The sequence below is a fragment of the Hyaena hyaena genome, unplaced genomic scaffold (assembly GCF_003009895.1).
Source record: "Hyaena hyaena isolate Hyena2069 unplaced genomic scaffold, ASM300989v1 scaffold_362, whole genome shotgun sequence".
In the NCBI taxonomy this organism is placed as follows: domain Eukaryota; kingdom Metazoa; phylum Chordata; class Mammalia; order Carnivora; family Hyaenidae; genus Hyaena; species Hyaena hyaena.
This window is the reverse complement of record NW_024080998.1, coordinates 660,002-679,608: the sequence shown is the minus strand read 5'-3', so window position 1 is coordinate 679,608 and position 19,607 is coordinate 660,002. Positions and strand designations below refer to the sequence as shown.

Below are 19,607 nucleotides of genomic sequence, written 5' to 3'. Positions count from 1 at the left end.
GGGGTATCCAGGTGGCTCCGTCAATTAAGCATCTGACTTCACCTCAAGTCATGATCTTCCAGTTCATGAATTCAAGCCCCACATAAGGCTGTCTGAAGCACAGGCACTCTCTCGCTCGCTCGCTCTTACTGTCTCTCTCTCTCAAAAATAAACAAATATTAAAAAAAAAAAAAGACTGAGTAACCTTGATCAACTTTTGAGATTTTTTTTAACTTGTGAAAATTCTCCTGTTATACATTCATACGCCAAGTACCAAATTACAGTCAGACACAGCATCGCCTGTCAAGCTGCAGGTGCACCTACAAAGGGTACTTTCAACTAAAACAACACCAACCTAATGCATAAGGCTAGAAATCGGGCACACTTATGGGCGATGCTCCGTCCCGCCTCAAAGAAGCATACACGCACAATGTCTGAAAGACATTTTCGTGTTTTTGAAAGCAGGCTCTCATTTCCTTCTTTGGAGCTGCAAAATAATAGCAGACATTTAGATTCCTCCTGAACTTCTACTCATATATCCAAATGGCCATCATCAGTCATTAGTAAAGTCTTAATTATTAACCTTCCAGGTCCATTTGAATGTACTCCAGCTAACCAACAAAGAGTATCCAACACAAGGCTCTGGGCATGTTCTGTGATTTGGCCATCATCTGCTTTTCTACAAAGAGTGTTAAGAAGCTTCTCGTGAAATTCTGAAAACTGTAACATAGCACATCGTTGTACTCTAAAAAACAGAAGATATAAACACATTAACAATCAAAACAGAACAGTAAAGACTAAACCTACCACAACCTCTTTGGTCATTTGAAATCGTGAATGTCACAATTAAAATGTATTTTTGAAAATTAAATTTTAACAATGGAATGTTGATCTCTTAATTTAAGGTTATGGTATGAAAAGGTCAAAAGAGCATATAAGCAATAGTTGGTTTGCAAAAAGTTTTAAAAGAAAGGAAGTTTACAAAAATGTACTATATTCTGAGAGTGAATAGAACTTCAAATTATATTTGTTTTTCCTTATTCATTTACAAATATACTCCTGGTATATACCAAGCACTGTATAGATATCTGGGATAAACCAATGAAGTAGAAAGATAATTCATACCCTCACTGACAATACAAACACTTAAGTGAAATGGAGAGCAAACAAAAATTTTCAAGTAAAAGATTTAAAATATTTTATGTGTGGGGTGCCTGGGTGGTTCAGTTGCTTAAGCGTCCAACTTCAGCGTAGGTCATAATCTCAAGGTTAGTGAGTTCAAGACCTGTGTCAGGCTCTATGCGGACAGCTCAGAGCCCTGGAGCCTGCTTCAGATTCTGTGACTCTCTCTCTCTGACACCTCACCACCCTCAACTCATACTCTGTCTCTCTCATAAATAAGTAAACATTTAAAAAAATGTTTTTTTAATTTTAAATGTCGGTGTTAATGTTTACTAGAATTCTTCCTTTGTACATTTATTACCAAAAGAGTAGCAGATGAAGGAAACGAGATTACCTTTCCTTAGAAATTGAAGTTTTCTTAAATCTTCGAATGGTGACTGAGACCTCTTGCAGTAAGTCACAGCCCCGAAGGTTCTCAGATTTGCGGGCGCTGCTTGAATTTTCATTCTTTACATTAGATGACTTTTCCTAAACATACAAAAACAAATAACTCAATGAACAAACAAACAAAACTGAAAAAGTATTTACTATTTAAAGTTTTTTAACAAAGGAAAATAACTGAATTATGACTATCCAAACAAATATCAAATAAAAATGATAACTTTTACGAGGCCTCATATTTGGTAAATGACTAATTTCCCCCAGTATTTATAATGGGGAAAAACAAAGCCACTGTCTTAAAGGCAATAACCCAATAATTAAAGATTAGAAAGCCAACGTCCTGAGTCCAAGTCCCAGCCACAGCACTTATAAGTGGTATGAAATGACAGCTCCCCAATCTCTAAGGTTCACTCACTTTCAATATGAAAAATGGAGATAATAATAACACCTGCTCTGCCTACCTCAGAGTTATTTTGAGGATTAAATCAGATAAAGTACACAGAAGTCCTTGAAAAATTGGAAGACCTATACAAATATAAGATGATTGGTGTTACTGATATTGCTATTGTTGCTTATGAATAATGATGATAGAGAAACAAAAATCTCCAGAGTTCAGGAAAATCCAAGATCAGACAATTATGAAGAGACTGTATGGTACACAGGTAGTTGTAAAAAATCAACCTTGACATTAGTATTTATCTGTAACATTACTCCCCAACTTCTCTTCCTGCGTCCTCCCAAATGTTTACCAAAAATAAAGTGATGAGTTATCAGTAGAGGACATAGAAACAAACTCTAAAACCTAAATAAATCAGTATTATGGTCTAAAATAATTATAAAGGGAAATATCTGCTAACAATTACTCTCTGCTGAGTATACTTGATAAACATTTGCTTGAAGTTAATTCAAAATATGTTCTTCTTAGTTACATTTTTAAAGTCAGTCACTGCAAAGAAAAATTATAAACAAACGAAGTGTCTACTGAAAAATCAATAAAGGGTCATACTACTGCAAGAGTGTGTCAGATGTTGTCTTCTATGATTATAACAACACTGCTATAGTTCAAAATGGCACAGCTTCATACCTTGCCAGCTGCAACTTTTGCCAAGAGTGAAGCAAGTGAATAACCCTTGTTACTCTGGTGTTTTAAGGACGGAAGTCTTACTACTGGGCGTATACCACCATTACAGATCTCATCGGTTCCTCTTTCATTCACCGCCTTGACGTGGATTAAAAAGGAACGGTATTTTCCTCCTGCCATACCTAGAGGGGCCAACAAAGAATGGGAAAACTAACTGAGTCACCAAAAGAACAAACTGGTTTTCACCTTCATAGAGCAAGTTACAGAGTCAATTCCACAAAAAGAAAAATATACTTGATGGGACTTTTCAAATTACTGTTTGAGTCTAATCACTGAATAATCTTCACATGTTGGAAGCAAAAGAACACATGGCACAGGGGCTATACCAACAGCAGAAGACAGAAAATCCCAACTAAATGTTACAAACATTTTGCATATTTTCCCCAAGTGAAACTACTCATTTTAATAACATTTTGTGAACTACGGGAAAAACAAAGATAAAGCTACCTTTCAGAGAGCACCACTGATAGATAATGATGGTATCGTTCTGTGAATCCATCCAGTCCTTTCACACACACACGCACACAGACATACGCACATAGACTTGAGCACTGTACGTTACTGTGCTTTGAAAGATGAAAAGACACCGGCTTTGGCATCACTACCTGGGTCTAAATAATGGCTCTGCTATTAATTAGGCATGTGTGCCAGATAATCTCCTGTGGTTCAGTTCCTTCAAATGTAAAATGGGAATAATAATAGTACCTACCTCAAAGGTCTCTAAAACACAATTGTGCATGGCACAAGGAGAGCACTCAATAAATACTGGTTGTTATCATCCCAGTAGATTTTATTTTCACCAGTGAACCACCAGCTTATTGTTATCTCACAGGTATTAAATCTTTCTGTAATTACAAACGTACCTTGGTTGTTTTCCACTGATCCACCTGCCTACTGTGCTAACATTACACTGTCATATTCTTCTTACTGCTGTATTATTACTCTATGCTCTAGTATCTGACAAGGCCCTCCCTCTCTCAGTTTTCTTTTTCAAAACTTCTTGACCCAGATAGTCCTTTTATTCTAAATATTTAGCAACCATTTTCTCCATTGCCAAAGATTTCTGGGGAATTTAGTAAGAAAAAAAATCATCCTCCGTAAATTCTAGGAAAATTAACACTTTTAAACTGATTCTATTGAGGGGTGCCTGGGTGGCTCAGTCAGTTGAGCCTCTGACTTCAGCTCAGGTCATGATCTCATGGTCTGTGCGTTCAAGCCCCACATCCAGCTTTGTGCTGTCAGCTCAGAGCCTGGAACCTGGTTCAGATTTTGTGTCCCCCTCTCTCTCTGCCCCTCCCCTGCTCATGCTCTGTCTCTCACTCTCTCAAAAATAAGTACACATTTAAATAAATAAATAAATAGAGTCTACTGAAATACATGTCTTATAATTCCATCCTCCATTTTGTCAAAGTCAACACCTTTATATTCATATGTAACTTTACGTTTCACACTTTCACTCAACAAAATAAGTTATACTCTCAGCAATGTAAGAGATTTGATTAGACTTGCTCACTGCTATACCCCAGAATGGCAAAACACACAACAGGATCTCATAAATTTAATAAACGAATGAGCTGTAGTCAAGAGAGCATATTAAAACTTGTACTGAATACATACTATGCATCTAAAGGTAAATGTGTAAATGTGAACAACTATTATGAAGAGAATGTACACAAATGAAAATCAGTGTTATTTAGGTGGTCAGGTACTTTCTGGTTTGAGGAAGGATCGCCAATCCCACCTGACCTCCAAATTTACTTTAATAATTGAGGTAGGTGCTTTGTTTGTTGGCTTTTTTGATTTACTGGGATATAAAAGCTCATATGTAAACATCTTACTGCTGCAATATCTATCATCTATACAATAGCCAAATTATTTTTAAATATACATTAATTAAAATGTGCTTATGTGAGAAACTCAATAATTACATCCATATTATCAAAACTCTTCTATAAAACCCTCTTAAGAGGAAATATTATAACAATAAAAAAATAAATAAACAAATGAAGACAGAGAACTCTAAGTTGTTGGGTAAGGCAACCAGGTCAGAACATGTCACCTGGTTACTCAAAAAAGCTCTCCTATGTCATACTAAGTCTGCACATATTCATTTCCTTTGTGCTTTCTCAAAAAGTACTGAAACCTCCCAAATACAGAAAGTAGTATCAGAACTTTCACATAAAAATACACTCACTTCAGAGAGGAAATGACATCAGTTACCAGAAAACTGTGGAACTATTAATGCAAATCCCAAACAAAACTGTATTTTCCTTTTGTGGGATTAGCTTTAAAAAAATAAAAATAAAATTTAAAAAAAAATCTATTTTACATTTGTGGCATTATTTGTCCTGTGTTAGTAAAATATTTTACTTCACCTTTAACAAGTTTGGGGCTTGTTAATGTCAACATCCCAGCATGCCCTGACAGATCAAGGCCACTAGCAAGCCATACTGGTCCACACAAAATGTCTTCTTTGTGATCTTCTAAAAATGGACACAATCTAAGACCTAAAAAGAAAAAGATATTATTTTCTTTTAAATTAGTCTGGAATTTAAAAAGATGTAATAAGCAAATATCTATCCCATTTATCATACCACCATACAATATACCATATTTTGAACGTGTTCAAATAAGAATTCACTATCATGCTAAGGAAATATAATCGAAGATCGGACATATTTTCAAATATCTGATATATGTTGCTTTCCATTCCCATATTATTTACATTCACCTTGATTTCCCAAAAATATTATAAAACCATGATATGATTTTAAATCTCAGGATATTAAAAAACAAGAATGTAAGTATTGGCGCAGCTGTGTTCACAAAGATGAGCTGAAAGTTAAAGCGTATTGCCAAAGCAGAATTACAGGTTATGTTTTCATTGTATTTGTGAAACCAGGTTTTTGCAAGCCATAAGGAAATCTTTGCCCGACAGATGCATTTTGGATCACTATTCCTTTTACTGTCATGGACAACAGCTCTGTAATTTCACTCACACTGTGATTCCTCTACATCCATGTGCTGCATTTCTTCATTCAAATCAACCAGGGACGGTTTCCCATTTTGTTCCACTTCAATGTTAAGAGCTGGAGACAAAGGAAAGGTGATCTGCCTATCTACTGCTGTTTCTAGAGGATAAAAATATTAGTAAACTTAATTTTGTTTAATACCAATAATTTATGTGCCTGAAATTCTAAAATTTTCTGTTATATTGGGAACTATTATGATTTTCATCACAGATGCTACAAATAGGTTGTTAGGAGAAGAAAAAAATTAGATTCCACGGTTTCATATACTCTTCTCTCTTTTAATGGAATTCAATATTCACCTGAGAAATAATCTGCTGGCAACTAAACTAAAAGTTTGTACCCTAGGCTGCAGAGTACAAACACCTGCAAAGTTTTAAAAATACCAGTGCCTAAGTCCTAGACCCAATTAAGTTAGAATATGATGATTCAAAAGAATGCACCACACACACACACACACACACACGTGCACGCATGCGCGCACACACACATATACAAACATATACACAAACACATACATATGTATTTTTGAAAATAAGAAATTCTTCGTGTTTGTTTCTGCCCGCTGGTGTAAAGAAGCCATGTGATATGATAACATGAAAGTATTTCCAGCCTTTTAAATTAACCTATTAAGGAGTAAACACCAGAGTAATATCTAGTTCCCAACATGCTAAATGTGTACAATCTATTTAACGAACTCAATATACCTAATTCTGAATTTGTAAAAAAAGCTAAGTTGGGTTTTTTTCTGGCATTACGTGAAAGGCTGGGTTTCATCAATAATCTGAAGAGTATGTGACTTCCAATAACAAAATTATTTTCTCAAATGGGTCTCCATGTAGGAAGAAAAATGTCTAAGTCCAGTAGTGATGAAAATGAAACTAATTTAGAAAGGAACTAAGTGAATTTCCCAAATAGCATATTTACATTATTCCAGTTTATGCATTTCTATACAATACTAAACTACCAAAATCCTCTAAAATGTTCTAGAATTAACCTTTCTAAATAAAATGACCAAGAGCAGAATGGAAAACACGTACAGGGGTAGGGGTGTGAAACCTACACAGTCACGTTGAAAACCAGTTGTTTTAAAGAAATCAACTGCAAAACCATCAAATATAAATTCTGATTCATTCTTACCATTGACTTTCCCTAAGCCCGGAGCTTTATTTTTCAGCAGTGTCACTTGTATCTGTGGAATATTGGTGATGTTTGAGTTCAAAACAAATTTGAAGTCCACATGTCCAACCATACAGGCTTTAGGTAGAACCAGTTCAAATACATGTTCATCCCAGCTGTTGCTGTCAAGTAAGGGGGAAAATGCTAAATAGAGCAAAAATCTTTCCTTGGCCAAGGCCACATTATCATTAACACTTTTCGTATTCTTTGATTTGCAGCCTCCAAAAACACTCAGTGCTTCTCAACTGGATCAAGAGAGAAGACAAGCAGCTCCCAAAAGAGAGGTTATTAATCTTAGGGCAGTAACTGATCTTACCTTAGAAATGGACACCTATCCTGTGAAGTGAGTATTAAAATAAGCCCTGTTTCTTACACTGTGGAGTATTATGCATCAGAGCTGTCTGCAGGTTCCTAGGCCCTACCCTAAATCTATCAGTGGGTGTCAGGAATCTGCATTTTAAAACAAGAACTTCTTGGGGTGTGTGGGAGGCTCAGTCGGTTAAGTGTCTGACACTTGCCCTTGGCTCAGGTCATGATCTCGGTCTGTGGGACTGAACCCCATATCACGCTCTGTGCTGATAGCTCAGAGACCTCTTGAGATTCTCTTTCTCTGCCCCTCCCCCACATCTCTCTTTCAAAGTAAATAAACTTTTAAAAAATAAAAAATAAATAAAACAGGGGCGCCTGGGTGGCTCAGTCGGTTGAGCATCCAACTTTGCCTCAGGTCATGATCTCAGTTTATGAGTTTGAGCCCCACGTCCAACTCTGTGCTGACTGCTCAGAGCCTGGAGCCTGTTTCGGATAATGTGTCTCTGTCTCCCTCTGTTCCTCCCCTACTAGCACTGACTGTCTATCTGTCGGTCTGTCTGTCTCTCTCTCTCTCAAAAATAAAGATTAAATAAGTAAATAAATAAAAACAAGGACTTCTTGCATTTCTTATACATCTCTATTCCAATTTTAAATTCAATATATATGCTAAAATATAAAAATCTCCAAACCACACTCCTCCACTAAATTCCAGACTCATTCGAATGTCTACCAGGTATCTCTAATTTACCATAAGGCAAACTTGACTGTCCACTCCAATCTCAGTAAAAAGAAATTCTATTTTTCAATCAGCTCAATCCACAACCTCAATCAGACTCTCCCTGACTCCTCTCTCACAACAGATGTTCAATATATCAGCATATAGTTTTCCTTCTACTCCAAGTTATATCCAGAATCTGACCACTCTTTTCACTACCTCCAACAATTATCACCATGATGCAAACTACCATCAACATTTCACATGGATCACTGCAACAGCACCCAATCTAGAACTCTTCCTTCTACCATTGCCCTCTAACACACACAACCACTCATAATCTGTTATCACAGTAGCCTTACAGTATCCTTCTAATATAAAAATTATATCATTTCTGTATCCAAAACCCTCTAAAATCTGCTTAGTTTTACACATCATAAAAATCTCACTGTGACTGATAAAGATACTTATGATCTGGTGACCATCTACCTCTTTTGACCCAGCCTCCTCCCAATCTCCCCTACTTTCCCTGCACTCCAACAACAGTGGTTTTCTTGCTCTTGCTAGAATTCACAAAACACATTCCTCATGGCCTTTTTACTTGCTATTACCTCAGAATTAATGTCTCCATGGAGGCCTTTCTATACACCTTTTCTCTCTTTCTCTCACTCTTGCACCTATGTACGTATCCAATAACCACTCTGTCACCATACTATTTTATTGTATTTCATAGCTTTTATGACTATGTGGTATAGCAGACATCTGCTTACTGTCTTTCCATCCCCACTAGGACAGAAATTCCGTGACAACTATATTACTAGTGTCTACAGCAGTGCCTGCACAAAACAAGCATTTGAATATCTGTTAAATAAACTTGTGAACTGAGTGACCGAACTAATTACAATGGTGGATTACTCTCAACTAAGAATATAGAAATTTCCAGTTAAGGTGACAAATGAAAAGAACAGTTATTAATACACTAACTTCAATAGAAACAATATATCTAAGAATTTTATGTTGCATCTAAACAAAAACATAATGTGGACTTAAAATTAAATACCCTGAAACAATGTTTTACCTGTCAGACTGTAGTTTCCAAGTTCTAGTATGTTGAGCAGCATCTCCATGGTGTTGCTGGTGTAAATGCTGAGGATGCCTCCTTTGCTGTTGTTCTTGCTGAACCTCCACCCAGCATGGAGGAACAGTTGCTGAAAACCGTGGAGTCAAAGTCTCAAAGCGGGTTAGCTCCACTAGAGATGTCAGGATGTCAAGGGTGAATGGCTGGTCCACCAATAAATCAACTCCTTAACAACAATAAATATTGAATTTGAAACGGGTTTTAAAAAAAATAGTTTTGATCCGTGTTTTTTATCTAGTCAATTACAACACTTATGAAATATCCTGAGAGTTATTTTTTGTTTTGAGAGAGAGAGAAACAGAGACAGCTCCATAAGGAGGGGAAGAGAGATGGGGGGGGGTGGATTCCCAAGCAGGCTCTTCACTGCCAGCGGAGAACCATGGGGCTCAAACTCATGAAACCGTGAGATCAGGACTTGAGCTGAAACAAGGAGTCAGATGCTTAACCGAGTGAGCCACCCAGGCACCTCTTCAGAGTTATTAATGGGAGCTCAGAGATCTATATGCAAATAAAGTAACTAGCAGTGACTTCTTAATGGCCATAATAAAAATCCACCTTGAGTATTTTAGATTACAGACAGGGTACTCCTTGTTGGAGAAGCCCAAACTCAACCTGTTAGAAGAGACCTGACTGGGGTGCCTGGGTGGCTCAGCTGGTTGAACATCCAACTCTTGGTATCAGCTCAAGTCACGATCCCAGGGTCGTGCGATCAAGCCCCGAGTTGTGCTCCATCCTGAACACAGAACCTGCTTATGATATTCTCTCTCTCTCTCTCTCTCTCACTTTTGCTTACCCCTCTGACCTTCTCCTGGATCGTGTATTATAAAAAGAGAAAGAGAAAGAGAAAGAGAAAGAGAAAGAGAAAGAGAAAGAGAAAGAGAAAGAGAAAGAGAAAGAGAAAGAGAAAAAGAAAAAGAAGAAAAAGAAAAAGAAGAAAAAGAAAAAGAAAGAGTCCTGACTGAGCTCTAACCAGCCCTAAGTTAACAAAGGCAATGAAAGTAGTGCTGAAAGGCAGGCCAAATCTGTATCAAATCAGTAAATAACTTTTAGACTTTGTAATTTACAAAACAAAATGCTAAACGTCAATAAGTATATAATATCTGCCCTTTTTTACTTCATAAAAAAGTAATTTTAAAAAGTCAATAATATAGTGATGGCAAATAAATACTTACAAATCAAAAGCTTAGGGAATAAAATGTGTTAAGGGCTAAGGGTAAAACACTAACAGCACTGTGGAAGCACAAAGAAGAGCTTAGTGTAACATGTAAACAGCATGAAATGGAATTATACACTTAAGAAATCATGAAAAGTTTCCTATAAGTAAACACCAAGAAGAAGACTATAGAGTTATTTCATAAAAGTCCACAAAGCAAATTAGAATTTCAACAGGAGTAACATGTTAACATTACTTCTCAAAAAATAGTTCTGGAGGGCAGTAGTGAGGAAAATAGACAGGAGAAAAGACACCAACAACAAACAAAAACAAACCTGTGTAATGGTGCACATGGGGCAATAAAAATCTGAGTATCATGTCCCAGGAAGAAAGTATTTTTTCAGCTTTTCAATTCCAGTAATGATATTAGTAATATTAGCCACTCCATTGATTTTATACTTACTTAATGAACTACTCTATTTTATGCTACTTCTCTCCCTAACTAGACCAAAAGCTCCTTACTGGCCAAAATTGTGTTTTTACCTCTTAGATGACATCGCCAATATTGGCCAACCTACCATTAAGTGAAAAAACATTTTTTTATTTTAATGTCTACGACAATTTCTAACTACTGAAAAAATGATATATGATAAACAAAAACAAGCCTAGTAAAAGAACAGCAACAAGGAAATGAAGTCCCTCAACAAAGTAACCAACAGTTGACTGTAAAAACTGAAAAAATACTTAAGATTATTTAAGAAAGATTCAGAAACCTTTGAACATCAGAAGAATTTGTGTTTAAAGACTCATTTAAAACCTTAGTATCATACCTGAAATCCCAGGACTTGAAGGATTTGATAAAGGTTTGGAACCTTCTGAAGACGGTTCTATTCCTTTAGAAAGAGCTCCATCCACTAGTATATCAGCTTCATCAATATCATCACAAGCTCCTCCAATTTGGAGAAAATGAAGCTCACCACCTACAGTGTAGTAAAATTTTATCAACAGAGGCACACAGAATATGGGTAAATAAACATACAAGTGCATACTACGTAGGTAAGAAACTCAATTTATTTTAATATTACTCAACAGGCCGAAAAGGGGGCTGCCAAAGTGCCACATCTCCCAGAATTTAAAAATTAAATTCACAAGGCACTGCAAAATGAAAATTAATAAAGAAAATGGCAAACACATAAATATACATGAAAACAGTTATTTACCTAGTACTAACTATACGTAAGACACTACTTTAAATGCTTAAAAATTCATTTAGTCTTCACAAAAACCCTTGAGGTAAGGACTATTACTGTGGCCACTTTACAGATGAGGAAACTGATGTACTAGCTATGTATCTCAGCAGTAACCAAAATGAACAAAAAGTCTTAATTTTTTGAAGTATTCATAATGAAATGAAATTCAATTGCTATTTTTTGTATCTCGCACATAAACTGAAAGTAAACTTAGCAAATATTTAAGACAAAAATCAATGGATAAAAGTATATTCTAACAAAAGTATTTGGAGATTCACTTCCACCATGACAGAACAGAATAAAGAGGATGATAAGTCATCTTCCTTTTCAGGAAGAGGTCATTCAACCAGGGTTGGCTGCGGTTGAGGGGTGGAGCAAGCCATGAAAACCAGCAGAAGGGCTGCCAGAGCGGGCTCAGTGGATTTGGACTTAAAGGGCTCAGTTGCAACAAAAATGAGGTGCATCAACTCTGCTACCTGAAGTTAGGAGTAGAGTTGTTTGAAGCAAGTAAAGCACTTAATATGAAGTTTTAGTGAGTGAAAAAACCATAGGGGGCTTAGTAAAATCTCCACATACTCCACAATGATCAGAGGATGTACACATGTGTAGCAAAACTAGACGGGGCCCAAGCCATCCACATTGTCCCAATCAACTAAGCCCCACACATATGTAGGAAGACATGTGAGAGAGCACAAGAGAAAATAAAAATAAAGAAAACAAAAGACAAAGCATACCTGAATGCAGCCTTACTGGTGAAATTACTTAGGCACAATCACTTAATAAATATCTTTGGCTAAATACTAAGCTACGTGGATGCAGAGGCAACAAATGAAAATTAAAACTGGGGGCGGGGGGGAATGAGGAGCGACATCAGTGACTGCACAACTGAAAAGAAATGAATTTCACTATATAGTCCTGGTGGGTTACCAAAGAAAGCAACCTCCAAAGGGGTGGATCAGAATGCAGAATTCTACCAGATTATTTAAAATGTTCAATATTAAATTAGGAATTACAATACATGCCTAAGAGAAACAAAATCATTGAGAAATATCCCTGAGTTCCCAAGATATAGACTTGGCAGACAAGGACTTCAGAGAAGCTACTGTAAATGTTTTTATAGAATAACAGGAAATCAGGTATGGAGAATTAGAGGAACAAATGGTGGAAATGACTCAACAAGTGAAGAATCTCAACAACAACAACAAAATTACTTTAAAGAACAAAAGGGAAATTCTGGAGTGGAAACATAAAATACCTAAAATGAAAAGTTCACCAGAGAGGCTCAAAGCAGATTTGAGATGTCAGAAAGAATCAGTAAAATAAAAACTGAGTATAACTAATTAGCCAATCTGAATAAAAGAAAAAGATTTTTAAAAATGAAACTCATCTCAGATACCTACAGGACAGATCAAATATAAAAGCATACACGTAATGGGAATTCCAGAAAAAGAAAACCAAACAAGGGGAAAAAACTGATGAAATAATGGACAAAAACTCCCCCAAATTTGAAGAAAAACATTACACTGCAAATCCAGTCAATTCAATGACCCTCAAGTAGGAGAAATACAAAGAGATTCACAGATACGTACGTGACAGTCAAACTACTCAAAGTGAGTCAATGAGAAAACCTTAAATGCAACAAGTTAAAAATGACTCATCAGATGGAATAACTATGATGCAAAATGAATAGCAGACTTACCAGAAACAAGTGCGGAAAATAATCAACCAATAATTCCATTCAGTACTATCCTTCAAAGATGAAAGAAAACAATACCAAATTTTCATACACGCACACGCAAACACACACACACACATACACACACACACACACACCAGCAATGATAAAGTGGTGAACATATGTATATTTTTTCTCATTTCTTTGAAAGCTTTTTTAAAAGACAAAGGTGGTAGAATGTAACTTTGTGCTTGGGTTTATAACTTATCTAAATGTAAAATATACAAAACCATAGTGGTACAAAGGGACAAGAGATAAAAGATCAAAGTGTGTTTTACTAGAACTAAGTTATCAGCATTGTTCTAAAGTAGGCTGTGACAAATTAAATCACTAAGAACAGAACTCCAAAAAAAAAGTATTTAAAAAAAATATATAAACAAAGGCAGTGGTAATGTCGCACCAAACAGCGAAGTAGGAAGTTCTAGGTAGAAAGCTCTAGAGGTTAGCTACTGAACTAGAAAGAGTGACTGAGAAATCAACTATTTTCAGAACTCTGGAACCTAACCAGAAACAACACTCAGAGGATGCCTGATAAGGGAAAGGCTGCTGATCGTCCATGAAAGTGGCCTGCAGGAACCCACTGCCACCCCCAATCCTCGGCCCTGCGCCAGCCATGGGAAGAGTGGCCCACACTGCTGGAGTGGCTGGCTGGTGGCAGAGTGGCCAGCAGTGACCTTATTTCCTTCTTTCACATATAGGTATACGTGTATGTACATTCTAACTTTAATCAAACAAGCTGCATCAAATCTTTCCTTTAGTATATTTTTAATTCTATTTGAAATTAACTTACAACATTTATTAGTTACAGACTTTTATCAAAAGGAATGATTCTCCATGAGACAGAGTTTTATGCTATCTGAATACACTCCTAGGACAGTGTCATGTCCATTTGATTCTGTCTGCAAACCTTTTTAAAAATTTTACAACTGCTTTATGGACCACCCTATACATTTTAAATCTTCAACTTTTCTTTCCTCTTTTTTGTTACTAATCTTTTCAAATACATCTTGATCAGTTAATCCTTGAAGAACTAGGGGATAATTTTCAAAGGGCTTAATTTCTCGGGCCTTTTCTTGTCCTTCGATTCATCTGGATAAATTCTCTATTACATGAGATCAATTCCTAGAACTTTTCATTATCCAAACTCCAAGAACAAATTAACCTGTTTAAATACTACTTCTCCTCCGACTCAACAAAAGTGTATCTCACCAAATAATTAAAATCATTAAACCCTGACTGCCATTTCTGGAAGCTGTTAGTATCTTACACAGATGTGCCCTGGGGCAGGGTCCCTCAGGTTCCAAATCCACTCTGGATGGCCTAGGGCAAATTAAGTTGTTTTCATTTTTAAAATCTTTCACATTAAAAGATTCCAAAAAACTCAATGTACAAGTCTTTGGCTTATGTTACATTCTGGCAGTATAATATAGTTTAAGCACCCTGATGAAAGATACCTAGGTATGAATGCTGACTCTGTCATTTATTAGCTCTGTGACTTAGGCAAGTTACTTAACCTCTCTTTCCTTCAGTTTCCTTATCTGTAAAATGGAGACAATAATCATATATACCTCATAAAGTTGGTGTGATGACTAAATAAATTACCAGAAGTAAAACTCTCACAACAGTGAACACACACATACATGATCAATAAATTCAAGTTATCCTTCACACCACTTGGTATTTTACTGGCTTCCCTAAACTTTATCAACTCCAATTCAAAGTTTTATTAAAGTTATTCTGCACTGCTCATTTTTGAAATTAATCTATTTGGATTTTGATACTATATCAAGATTTTTCTTCTCCTTATTTCACTGTATGTATTTCAAACAAGGCAATCTGAACCACTATATTCACCACTACCCTTCTTGGCCAAACTCTTGCAATTTTTTTAGAGGAAAAACACAGGTTAATTCCTCCCAAGAAGCACAAGCAAGATGGATAACTCTCCAAAGTTCCTCTCCGAAGGAACCCATGGGTTCCTCTCCGAAGCACTGGTTATAATTACCTGGGTTTCAAATGTCTTCTGGCCCTAAATTCCTACTAAACTATCAATAAGACTATTCACTGTGCCTGATACAGCTTTTCAAAAACAGCTTTATCTATATAAAATAAGAAAGGTGGGGGGATGCACACTGCGTGTTACTCTGTATGGGGCCTCAGATGATGCAAAACTGATTCAACTATCAGCCAAAGGATGGGAGTAAATCAGACAAGGAAAATTTATTTGACAAAACTAGTAATTTGTTAAATATTTTTATTTCAGGAGGAATTACTGACCAGTATACACTCTATGCCAAAAACTTTACATACATTATTTCATTGAATTCTAAATAGCCTGGAAATAGGCCTTCTTATCCTCATTTATAAATACACAAAGGTTTACTGAGTTTAAAGTAACTTGCCCAAGGCCACAAATTTGAGCAGGTGCAGAGTCAGGACTCACAGAAACAACAGCAGGTTATTTTCTTGAGGTTAAAGCAGAGAAGATACTTTCTGAGAGACTTATTAACTTATTTACAATTAGAATCCTTACCTAGGGCAGTAGAAAAAAGTTTTAAAATGTTAAAATAGTAGAAAGATTCACTACTTCATTCTAAAAAAAAAAACAGATTTCACTGCATCTATATAGATCTAAAATTCATCACAGGTACGCATATAAATGAATGTCATATACACGGATTTTATAAGATTTGTAGAAGAACCAAGCAAACCCAACTGCTTACCTTTGGTGCATGCACACAGCCTGTCTGTGCCCGAGCAGTAAATGACAGAAACAAATGTGTCCTGTTCTTCAGTGCCCTCCTTTTTGGGAGGTTCCACTTTGGCCAAAATTTCAAAATTTGAAAGATCTAATATTTTTACATATCCTCCCTGAGTGGTTATTACCAGGTGTCCAAGAGTAGAAATATCAGCCTTTTTTTCTCTTTCAATGCCATTCTTTGAGGTTAACTGCATTTCCTCAACAGGCTCCTCACAGTCATCTTCTCGATTATCCAAAATATCTGGTGGAAGCAAAATGAGCGAGGTAATTGTGTCCTGGGGGTCTTTGATATGTTGGATTTTTATTGGCTCCTCTTCTAAAGTTACTATCCGAGTGGCATAATTCATTTTATAAAGTATTAAATATCCACCACTAACATTCCTCTGCTCAGGCTGAATTATCAAAGGAGTTTGTACATCTGCTGGTGATTCATGTTGGATTACACTAATATTTGCACCATTCACTACAGCAAGATTTGATTCCAGCTCACCTTTCCGTCTATTACATAGTGCAGAGTTTAATTTATTTAAATTATTCAAGGCCTCTACTTGATTTATTGCACTCAAGGATTCAACAGGGCATGTCCGCAGTCCTACCAACAAATGAATTCCATCAGCACAAGGAGTTATGGAGTCTATACAAAGATTCTCCTCCTCTGCAAACTTTGGCAGCCTCAAGCACTGAACCAAAGTCCCAGGCTTGGGAAACACAGAGTTCCACTTCTCTGAATCTGGAGAGGTAAGGTTGGCTGCTGCATCTGCAAATTGCTGAATGTAAGTCACAGGAGGATCCTGCAACAACAACTGCTCCTGACTATCCAGCTCCATTTCAATAATCTGTGGAACTGTAAAACCGTCATCGTGCAAACTTTTACTCATTATATTGTTCATCTGTGAAAATAATTTTCCTGCTTTCTCATCAGATTCCTTGATGCTATAAAGAAGCAAAATGGGTAAAGTCCTCCTTACCAGAGGAGAATTTAATTCTGAATTAGTACAGGATTCATTGTCAGTTGACCCTTGTTCTGATATACTTTCACCCTGAGTTCTGCTTAAACCATCCAGTGACCTATGAGAATTACTACTAATGGGTGAGGTAGCAGGAGATTTATATGTTAATAAACCTCCAGCTAATAAACAAGGAAAGGGAATGTTGTGTTGTTCCTGGTGCTTCTCCTTTGTCTTTTCACTCTTAGAGTTTGTTAAGCAAGGATTTGCCCCAAGTTCTTCAAGATCCTTAACAGTATCTTCAAGCACATTTGCAACAATCTCCCACTGGAGTTTTTCAGGCTGCTGGAGAATGCTGAGTGCTGTTATATCAAGGCTCACTTCCATGGCTTCCTTCTGTGATGTGTGCCCTTTGAAAAGGAACAATATTCATTAGAAGTGACCTTGAGAATGCAAATCAAAAATCAGTCAATTAAGTGTCCAACTCTTGGTTTCAGCTCAGGTCATGATCTCAGGGTTTGTGAGTTAAAGCCCTGCATGAGGCTCTACACTGACAGTGCAGAAGCTGCTTGGGATTCTCTTCCACCCTCTCTCTCTCTGCCCCTCCTCTGCTCACTCTCTCTCTCTCTCAAAGAAACTTAAAAAAAAATCTTTACTATAATGCTTTCATTCATTTCTTTTTGTACACATCTAATCAGTGCATTATAATTACAGAAGTGGAAGAATTTCAAGTATTTTAAAGGGAAGTTAACCAAATCTGAGATAAATTTACTCAGAAAAACCACTTAAGTATTTAAGACAGTGAAAATCATTTTCAAGTCAGAATATATTCTCCTGACAATGTGAGCAAACCCTCCCCCCCTTTTTTAATTTAGGAGAATGGTTAAAGACTGAAGACATTATTAGTATCAAAATAATAGGAGTTCTGTCCTTCAATTCTAAACCAAAGAACACTCAATACCATCATAACTGTCACTTATGCACTCTACAGAATATCCATGAAACAGTGTCAGTTCCCTTTTATCATTTAAAAGGAGTCATAGCATCCTCTCCCCTCTCCCACCCACCATGATAATTATCAGTCGATTATCATAGTACACAATGTAATTCTAAGCTCAGCTTAGAAAAAAATTATAACTAAGAAGGAAAAGTTACCAAAATGTCATTTTAGTGAGAAGCGTAAGTGTCTTCTGTGTTATCTGCCAATTTATACTTTGTTTAGAGTCAACTGCAGTATCCCTTAATGAATGACCTTTTGTCTACTGTGTGCTCTTCAAGCTGCCCCTTATAAAGAGTACAAAAGTCATTTCTCAGTCTCAACGCTCCAAACATGCCCTGTCTCTCTACACAAAACCCTGAAAGAGATGTCACTCAACCCCTAAACCAGGTAAAATCTCAATACTCAACTGAAAGTTTGAACCAATCTGCTTTTTTCTCAATTGCAAAAAATACTATCAGTCAGGCAACATTAGCAACAGTAACATCGATGTATTTATGAGGAAAAAAAACAGTGGAAACAGCTTTACAATTTTAGATAAAAAAAATATAAAAGAGTAAAGGAAATAAATATAAAATAACTCAAGGCAATTGTATGAAAGTTTGAAAGCTGTCCAAGTAAAAGAATGTACAGCTGAGATTCATGGAACATCATATACTTAAGATATACTGAAAGTTCTGCTCACACCATTTCTGTTAACTACCTCATCTACTCCTTCAAAATGCTCACTGACAGCTTTATCGATTATTTCCCATTTTCTGAGGATAATCTTCTCACTTCAAATAATGTCACTATTATGACCTAAAACTGAAACCATTTCTAATTAAACAGAAGAAAATTTTAATTATACACTCAGCAATTTAATTGTCCTAATGGAGTTGTTCGTTTATTTCACCACTCATTTGGCTATAGTCATATGCAATCTGCCTATACTGCCATGCAGTATTTAAATATATTAACTCTAATTTAGATTTGAAATTAAAAGTTGACAGTAAGATTCTGATAACATGTAGTACACTATAATAAATCTTGAGGATGCTCAACTATTGATTGAACTAAACTGAAACTTTTTAAATTATTTTAAGTTATGGTCAGAATCTGTTTATCTATCTGCAGAGAGATAAAAACAAAATAACCATAACTTACACATATTAACACACATTTAAGAAACAGAAGGTGGGGGCACCTGGGTGGCTAAGTCGGTTAAGCATCTGACTTCAACTCAGGTCATGATCTCACGTTTCATGAGTTCCAGCCCCACACTGGGCTCTGTGCTGACAGCTCAGAGCCTGGAGCCTGCTTTGGGTTCTGTGTCTCCCTTTGTCTCTCTGCCCCTCCCCCACTGGTGCTCACTCTTTCTCTCTCTCAAAAATAAAAATATCTTTAAAAAAATAGAAGGCGGGACTATTCATTAAGAAAGGCAGTATAACAAGTGGCATTATTACTCCGCTCCTTCGCAGCTATTTAAGCATTCTATTTCAGAAGACTGACAAAGCACAATAACAACTGTCAGTGCAGTAAGAAAATCTGTTATCTTAGAAATTCTCAATCCTACTGGACTATCAAACAAGTGTTTATACTATACACCTACAAATATACTGCAGTACAATATTCTCCAGATAGTCATTTTGGGAAACCCTTCTCTACTCTACTTTCTTAGGTAATGTCAAACAACAGTTCTATGAGCCAAACCTCCTAAAGTTAGCACCAA

The 19,607-nt window shown here is 36.4% G+C and overlaps 1 protein-coding gene across 4 annotated transcripts in view; it reads right to left on the bottom strand.

The window, feature by feature from the left end:
- BIRC6 (baculoviral IAP repeat containing 6) overlaps positions 1-19,607 on the bottom strand; it is a 223,608-nt gene that overhangs the window by 153,729 nt on the left and 50,272 nt on the right. For all 4 annotated transcript variants that reach the window (XR_005531445.1, XM_039250287.1, XM_039250288.1 and 1 more), the window contains exons 10-19: positions 15,915-17,309; positions 11,037-11,186; positions 8,994-9,219; positions 6,853-7,013; positions 5,683-5,772; positions 5,059-5,190; positions 2,627-2,805; positions 1,496-1,629; positions 563-724; positions 335-466 (exon numbers count right to left, since the gene is read on the bottom strand). Coding sequence is in view for 3 of the 4 variants with exons in the window: in XM_039250287.1 (XP_039106218.1) it covers positions 335-466; positions 563-724; positions 1,496-1,629; positions 2,627-2,805; positions 5,059-5,190; positions 5,683-5,772; positions 6,853-7,013; positions 8,994-9,219; positions 11,037-11,186; positions 15,915-17,309 (2,761 nt within the window). In the remaining variant the exon portion in view is untranslated. The remainder of the gene's footprint in view (positions 1-334; positions 467-562; positions 725-1,495; positions 1,630-2,626; positions 2,806-5,058; positions 5,191-5,682; positions 5,773-6,852; positions 7,014-8,993; positions 9,220-11,036; positions 11,187-15,914; positions 17,310-19,607) is intronic.